Below are 8,817 nucleotides of genomic sequence, written 5' to 3' on the forward strand. Positions count from 1 at the left end.
GTATCCATTAAAACCTTGGACATTTTTTTTTTTTTGCGGTACGCGGGCCTCTCACTGCTGTGGTCTCTCCCATTGCGGAGCACAGGCTCCGGACGCACAGGCTCAGCGGCCATAGCTCATGGGCCCAGCTGCTCCGCGGCATGTGGGATCTTCCCAGACCGGGGCACGAACCCGTGTTCCCTGCATTGGCAGGTGGACTCTCAACCACTGTGCCACCAGGGAAGCCCTGGACATTTTTTTAAGAGGCAGAGTACATTGGGAATGTGCTTCAGCTCATGAAGACCCCAGGCTTTAGTAAGTCATGACGAATTTATAAACACAATAAATTCTGAGTTTTCCAATGCTCCAGGCGGGTGAGAAACACATAATTATAATTACAGTGCGGATTAATAGTTCCAATAACAAAATGGTCTGCAAGGTACAAAAGAACTTCAAAGAATCTAATGATTAATTCTTTTGGTCCTAGGGGTGACAAGAAAGATTTCAGAGCAGTGGCCCATGAGCTGGGTTTTATTTTTATTTTTATCTATTTATTTATTTTAGGGGGGGGTCATTTTTTTATTTTTATTTTTTGAGCTGAGTTTTAAATGACGAACAGGGTTTTCAGGTAGAGGGGAGGATGGGCTTGAACCACGTGTGTGTTCAGACTGCACACTGTCTGGCACTGTTGGTGACTAGGCCCCCAGGTGGGGAGTGGTGGCAGGTGGACATCCCTACATGAGCCCCTGGGGCCAGAGCTCGAAGGCCTGTCAGTATCACACTAAGAATTTTAGACCTTTGTCTTTTTTAAAAAAAATTTATTTATTTATTGTTTATTTTTGGCTGCATTTGGTCTTTGTTGCTGCACGTGGGTTTTCTCTAGTTATGGTGAGCAGGGGCTACTCTTCGTTGGGGTGCACGAGCTTCTCATTGCGGTGGCTTCTCGTTGCGGAGCATGGGCTCTAGGCGCGCAGGCTTCAGTAGTTGTGGCATGCGGGCTCAGTAGTTGTGGCTCGCGGGCTCTAGAGCGCAGGCTCAGTAGTTGTGGCACATGGGCTTTGTTGCTCCGCAGCATGTGGGATCTTCCTGGACCAGGGTGTGAACCCGCGTCCCCTGTATCCGCAGGCGGATCTTAACCTCTGTGCCACCAGGGAAGTCCCTAGACATTTATCTTAGTGTCAGTGGTTTGCTCAGTTCAGTCAAATAACTAGCACATTTGGTGAAAAACATGTAGCCAAACCAGAATTTTTGTGGAAAAAAGGATGAACAGTGAACCTTCAACACAGTTGCACATTGTAAGGATAGATAGAGCCTAAAGTGTTCAAAGAAATCATCCCAGTTTGAAATCTTTTCACCACTCTCCCACAGAAAGTTCTAGACTCAAACTTCTCCAGCCCCTAGATCATGGGTCAGCGTTACATATGGGAACGCTTAAATCATAAAAGGTTCTGCCTTCATTCTCCTGTCAACTGAATAAGAAAGGACTGCCCTGGGGCCAGATGGCTGGAAAACGGAGCTTATGGAAATGTTCACCTGCTTTTTTGTGTTTTGCAGCTGGATCTTCAGTGGGTCCAAGTTTTGAGTGAAGGCTGGGCCACTCCCCTCAAAGGTTTTATGCGGGAAAAGGAGTACTTGCAGGTTATACACTTTGGCACCCTGCTAGACGGTATGGGTTTTTGTTTTTTCGTTTGTTTGTTTGTTTGTTACTCTTTATTATTAAAGAAAAAAATATTTCTCAGAAGTTTTCACAGGAACAAGAAATGCTAATCCTTGGTTTGTAAATCCTATTGTGAAAATATTTAGATTATTTGTGGTGTGTCCAGTTATGTATAAGCTTCCATTTTTAGGATTTTTTTTGGTTATCCTCAAAGGATTATTGATTATTTAAAGCTAAGGAACCAAAAAATAAAGGTTTGACTTGCACACAAAGCCAAAAGAAGGTTAAGTCTTTTTCACCTCCACCTGCCCTTTGCTGGCTGTGATATTCATAAGGCAGTGGACAGTCAGAAGCACCATTAGCAGCTGCTTGGACCATCCTGGGGAAGCCAGGATGGACTCAGCACTCATTGCTGACTTGCAGGATGTCTCCCGTCCTCCAGCAAACATTATTGCAGCAGCTGTTTTCCCTGGTGGATAATAAAGGGTTGATATTCATGCCCATACATGAAATATATTAGGATGGCTTCATCCACTAAACTTTAATACGGGGTGTTAAGGCATCTCTCTGGGCAGAAGCTGAATGGCTTTTAGAGAACTGCTCCTGTCAAGGTTGGAAGGATGTCTCATTCAGAAAACTTCCGGATCCTTCTCTGATCATTTCCTTCCTAGAACTGTCTTGACCTTATCAAATAGAACTTATTTATTTCAAGATCTTGGGGAATAGCTGATAAGTGGGGGAGGGAATTTGTAATACTGAGCAGGGCTCCAAACCTTCTAGGAAGAAAAATCAAATCAGATGTTCTTTCCTGAGAAAGATGTTCATGTTCTAGGTTTGTGCCTCTGCCTGGGGAATGGGGCGTAAAGCAACCTCAGGTGTAGTTAGGTTTCAATACTCCCCATACCCTCCAGAAGCCTCCTTAATTCCTATGTAAGTCAATTAATAAAAATACATACCAGGGATGTAATATGCTGCCCACCTCTACCTAAGTAGAGGCAGAATATCATAGTGGATAAGAGTGAGCTGTGGAGCCAAACTGTCTGGGTTCAGGGCACATTACTTAAACTCTCTGGGCCTCAGTTTCCTCATCTGTAAAATAGGGATGTTAATAATAGTACCTACCTCAATGGGATGTTGAATGTTTAAAAGAATACAGTACCTGGTCCAATAGTAAATGTTCCATATATTAACAACCCCCTCACTGCATAAAATTAAAAGGACTTCGGAGTCTTGAACAGACCAAGTAGCTTATCTCTAGTCACATCCGTTTGGAAGTAGCACAGAGAAGATGTTCATCAGCTAATAGCCAATAAGTATTTACTGAGTGTCCTCAGATGTCAGGGTTTGCTCTAGCTGCTGGAGATAGATAATGAAGACAAATACGAGCTTGCTGGGACAGGCAGTGCAGTTCATCTTCTGAGCTCTAGTCCAGAGGGGTTTTCCCGCCACATCAGTGGTTGTCAAACTTTTTTTTTTTTCAAGTCATAACTGTTTCAGTGAAATCTGAGGCAATATATACAACAGATAAAAATGGAACTGCTCCTTTGGAAGAAGTGGGCTCAGTCTTTCTCCCACCTGGACAGCAGCCTTGAGGGTGTCTAGGGAAAGCTGGTTGAAACACTGCCCTCTACCACACCATGACAGTCTCATGACAGAGCTTGGCTCTATGGCTTTTGGACTGAGTAGACACGGTTAAATTCCAAAAATGATGTATCTCTGTATCAGAAGGTTGGGCAAGGTATCATTTGTATGGATATCATTTAATTTTAACCAATTTATGAAAGTTTGAGTCACCACCATTGAAAATTTGAAATAATTTTTGTAGCCATAAACATGTGGCCATTTTCATCTACCATTAAACAACTGCACATTTCTTGATCACCTACAATCTGCAGGTAAAATTGTGTCTATTCTGACCCTGTCTCCCAAAAGTATTTTGTTGGTTTTAATTTTCTCAAAGGTTCACAATTTCCCCCTATAGTAAAAAAAAAAAAAAAAAATTAACTCAGTCTACTCAGTCCAAAAGCAAAATAAAAAAATCATTTTTTAGTGTTTTTGATGATTATATAGTATGAGTTACTCCCTATATTACTCAAGGATCTATTTTCATGTCATTGTATTATTATTATTTTATTTCTCACTGGATATATAGTTTGGGGGGGGGCTGTCATAGATCCTCCAATGATAAATGTCACATCTAAATTTAAAAATGGAACCTCAAGTAGGGTTAAGATATAGCAGCCTTGTGAGACCTGATCATTTAATGGCAAGTCTTCAGGGCTTGAGAGCTTTTCTATATATATATACTGCCAACATTTATTCAGCACATAATGTGTTCTGACTCTGGTGCTTGACATAGGACATCACATTTAATTTAATTTAATTCAGATAACACCACTGTGAAGGTATTTTGTCCATATGAGGAAATAAGTATTGGGAAGGTTAAATAACTCCCTCAAAGCCTGGATTCAAATCCAGGTTATCCTGGGACTGGGCATACTCTCATGTCCTGTAAATATCTGGAATTCTAGGACGTTCTAAAGCAGTTTGCCTGTATACCTCCCAAAGCCTGGTTTGGAATCACCTGACAGTAGTTATAACATCACATATTTGTAAGAGACAACTTCTTGCTTAAGTTGGAGGGGCTATTGACATATGTTATAATTATTTAAAAACATAATTATTGGGCTTCCCTGGTGGCGCAGTGGTTGAGAGTCCACCTGCCGATGCAGCGGACACGGGTTCATGCCCCGATCCAGGAAGATCCCACATGCCGCGGAGCGGCTGGGCCCGTGAGCCATGGCCGCTGAGCCTGTGCGTCCGGAGCCTGTGCTCCGCAATGGGAGAGGCCACAACAGTGAGAGGCCCGTGTACGGCAAAAAAATAAATAAATAAAAAAAAACATAATTATTTAAAAATGCTTTTGGATTGTATTGGACATTATTCAATACAAATTCTGGTTTCACCAGCTTTTTGCTGTCACATATGCTCCGTTTTTAGAAATAACAGTAACAAAAAGCTCAGTATCTTTGTATGTTGTATGTATGAAGCTTCATAGTAGGAGTTTGTTCCTTGTCATTGTTGCTTTACTATTATTTTGGTGGAAAGTATGTTTCTTAATTTTGTTTGTATTTCTCTAGGCATGTTCCTTCCTGGTATGTACTTTAACTTTATAAGTAGTTAAATTATTATAATTAGATATGTTTTATTAACTAGAAATGGTAAGGACATAACTAGAAAAAAAAAATCTAAATGAACCAGTTGGAATTGCTAACAGTTCATGATCCAACCAGTTATAACAGAATAATGCTGCATTCTTCTGTTGATAGGAGTCCAAGTAACAGGAAATTTCTGGATCAGATGCAGCTGTTGTTTATAATGTTTTATTTGGCTGACAAATTAAACTTGTTTCTGAATTTCTGTTGCACATTTTGTTCCTGAGATTTTAAAAATTTATGATCCTCTCTGTTAATTACTTCTACTGAGTGTTGGTCCCCATTTCGTTTCAAAAATCTGGAAATTTTTTTCTATTGCATTTATAACACATTTTTAATTGATGAAGGATAAATCAATTTTAGATACAATTTAAAGTGGATGCACCTGGTTGGATTGTGGATGATTGTACTTTGTGATGAGTAATTATGCATGAATTTAATTTCAAGCTATGACGATAGTTATAAAACTGGGAATAAACACGTACTCGCTGCAATTCTAAACTTCTGCACTGTACCGGAAGAAAAAGGTAAAATTCTGGAGATATCATTTATCTTGAGTATTGTTTTCATCATTGCGTTTTCCTTGAAAAAGACGAATTAAGCAATATAAAGTATTTGTTTTTGCCCAGAAATAGTCCCAAACAAATGATAAGCATATCTAGAAGGTTAAAACAACAGGCTTGAAAATTATTTAAAGCAAAAACATGAAGTTAAGTGTTGGACTAACTGTGGCTAAAAAACTACGATACTCTTTTCCAAAATGAGTTATACTGCAGTAAAATAATCAGGGTGGTTCCCGCCAGAGCTGAAGCACATGATGGAAAAAGGCCGAAAGCCCGAGTCAATGTTTAAAGCTATGGAGGCTATTTCAGCACAGAGTTAAATTGTAGGATAATTTTATGTATTCGAAAAGTTGATTAAGATGATAGGGAAACCCCAGTAAATCTACTTTTACCTGTGTGGAGTTGTAGCTACAGGTGTATGAGATCAGTTGGCACTGTTACTCGGTAGAGCTCCCTTCCACAACATCCCACAGATCAGTCTCTTGACAACCTGTCAGGTAGTGCTGTTTCCTTAGTTGGGATTTTCACTCAAGGCCAAGATGAAGGTGGATCAGAGGCTACGCTGGGCTGGAACCTAGCGGACCAAAGGAGGCGATGGCAACGAGCAAGTGGAGTATTCTTTGGATTTCAACCCAGAGTAATTGATGGAAGGCAGCACCGCAAGCACGTTGCAGGCAGAGCTGGGTTTCCGCCAGCACCCAACCCACCTTTGCATCTTGTTTTACTTTATTTTGGTCAAGGCACTCTTTGTAAGCAGTGTGGTCATGCTATCCACAGAAAGCCTCTTCCCAGCAACCCAGGGATATACATATTATTTATGATCCCATTTTCCAAGTGGAGAAACTGAGGACAGAGAAGGTGAGTGACACAGGTAGTAAATAGGAGATCGCTTGGCTTTGAGTTTAGTGCTCTCTGCACAGGGCTTGCTTGGACTACTGTTACTGTCTGTGAACTTTGAAACAAAGGAGTTACTTGAGTGAGGAAACTAGTACTTTCTGTGTACAGTATCTTCCTTGTTGTTTATGAGGCTCCCAGAGCAGGTTGCAGGATTCTATGATGGGTGGGATTTCTTTATTGCTGGAAGTTGCTGTATATATCCTGTGACATTCTTTATGTCCTAGTAGCTTTTGGAGAGTATTTTAAATGTGCAAAGTGATATGCCTGTAGACTTTTGTTTCATAGCTAATGGGGGAGTTTTATGCCCCAAAGAAATAGAACTCAGATCTCAGATCTTTAACTCTATCAGAAGTGGTCTAAATGCTGGATTTTGAAAGTTAGATTTAAAAGACTTCATTAATCTATGGTACATTTCCTCCAATCCATAAATAAGAGCATTTGCTTCCTCTTTTGGAAATCCTGAGTTTGTAATAAGGAAGAACAAATTTCACTCCACATTGGATCTGTTTCTTTTACTTTAACCTTTTTATTCTATTGCTTTTACAAGTTAATCCCTAAAGGGATGTTGCCTATAAACTTAAATTATACATAATGGCCCATCTCTGGGAACCCTGCCTCTCATGTGATGAAGTTTAAGCTAAAAGACCTTTAGCTCACAGAAAACATCCTGACTAAGCCCACCTGTGAATGACGGCAGGGAGGAAGAAATTAACATCCCCTCAGAGTCTGGCGGGAACCAGAAAATGTTTGACTTTATCCCCTCCCCTTTTAGTATAAAAGAAGCCTGAATTCAGGGAAGGTGGTTCTTTGGGACACAAATCTACCATCTTCCCGGTCTGCTGGCTTTCCAAATAAAGTTGCTATTCTTTCTCCCAACAACGCATTTCTCCATTTATTGGCCAGTGGAGCGGCAAGCAGTACGAGCTTAAATTGGGTAACAAATTGAATGTTGTTTTTACTCACTTTCCTTTCATTCCCTTCTGAGTCTTGAACTTGGGAACTCCCCCCAAATCTCCCTGATATTCTTTAATGTTATACACTTAATTCTGTGCCCCCATTTTCTCACTGTAAGTACAACTGAAAGCCTGACATATTTGCTAGAATGTTAGGGCACCATTACAAAAGGGGAGAAACAGCTGTGTGATTTCTTTTACATTATCTGGCTTCACTAAGAAATCAGTCATCCCTCCCAATCTGAGGTGGGTTGGTTCCAGGACCCAATGCAGATACCGAAATCTGTGGACACTCGAGCCCCACAGTCCAACCTCTGCAACCTCGATTCAATCAAAGGTGGATCCTGTATAAGGTTTGCTGTCCACAAGGCGGTTGAATTTGCCGGTGTGGAATTCGCAGATATGCAGGGCATTGCCAACCTTTATTTTATCTAGTTGGATTTTTAAAGACTTTAAGCTTCCTAGTGTGTTGAGCTCAGGACCAAATTTTAAAAAGAACTCAGAAGGGAGCCACCCCCTCGGGCATGGTCCTCCAAATCACTTACTGAAGCCACCCCTACAATTTGAAACAGCCCATTTTTCACAAACGCTCCATCTTTTGCTTTGAGAAGCCTCTTCTCAAAGGATTTATCACAGACACTAGAGAAACTAGTGCAGCCAACATAACCATGTTAGTTAGGTCTTAATGCCTTTTGCAGGAAATGTCTGGAAGAGACATTGTGCACGCTTGAGTCCTCTTTAAAGGAGCCCGCACCTTGTATCCCACATTCATGCATCAAATGGCTCTTTCCACAGACGGAGTGATTAACATGAGCATCCCTGTCGTGCTGCCCGTCTCCGTGGACGATAAGACACGGCTGGAAGGGTGCAGCGAGTTTGTCCTGACACACGGAGGACGGAAGGTGGCTATCTTACGAGACCCTGAATTCTACGAACACAGAAAAGAGGAGCGTTGTTCCCATGTGTGGGGCACAACCTGTGCAAAACACCCCTACATCAAAGTAAGTGGCATAACCTTTGGAAGGTCTTTCTTTCAACTTAGGATAAAAATAATTCTTTTTAATTCCTTCGCGAAGGACTTAGAAAAACTGGGGTTAGATGGAAGAATGCGTTTCTAAGGGAGGTCCTGCGAGCTTTGCCTGGGGAGATGTTTTTAGATAGGGCAAAGAAATGACTTTTTGTTGGAGGGCTGGTCTAAACGGTCCCTTGAGTCCTCAGATCCTGTGATAGCTGTGACTCCCTCAGCTAAATGGGAAACAACTGGATTGGGGAGATAATTTAGTCTAACATCATGAGGGGAGAACCAGAATCATAGCTGTGCTATGCACAAAACCACAGCCAGAGCTTGCAGCCCTGTCCATCTTGAAATTCACAAGGGAAGTCAATTTCTTCATACAGAATGGCTCCAACTAACCTCTGGAAAGAGACTGGAAGTTCATGCTCTGTGGCTGTTGTGCAGAGCCGCGGGGGCGGGGGGGCGATTTCAGGAGGTGGTTTGGAATTGCATTTAAAGCCTATGAAAATAGGCAGAACGCCGTCCAGGATGCCCTTGG

General features: G+C 41.5%; 1 protein-coding gene across 1 annotated transcript in view; it reads left to right on the forward strand.

Annotated features, from left to right (window-relative positions):
* Positions 1-8,817, forward strand: part of PAPSS2 (3'-phosphoadenosine 5'-phosphosulfate synthase 2) — a 52,538-nt gene that overhangs the window by 32,485 nt on the left and 11,236 nt on the right. The window contains exons 8-10 of the mRNA XM_007470318.1: positions 1,534-1,645; positions 4,777-4,791; positions 8,060-8,265. Of these exons, the coding sequence (XP_007470380.1) occupies positions 1,534-1,645; positions 4,777-4,791; positions 8,060-8,265 (333 nt within the window). The remainder of the gene's footprint in view (positions 1-1,533; positions 1,646-4,776; positions 4,792-8,059; positions 8,266-8,817) is intronic.

This window comes from Lipotes vexillifer, unplaced genomic scaffold (assembly GCF_000442215.2).
Source record: "Lipotes vexillifer unplaced genomic scaffold, Lipotes_vexillifer_v1.1 scaffold690, whole genome shotgun sequence".
NCBI classification, from domain to species: domain Eukaryota; kingdom Metazoa; phylum Chordata; class Mammalia; order Artiodactyla; family Lipotidae; genus Lipotes; species Lipotes vexillifer.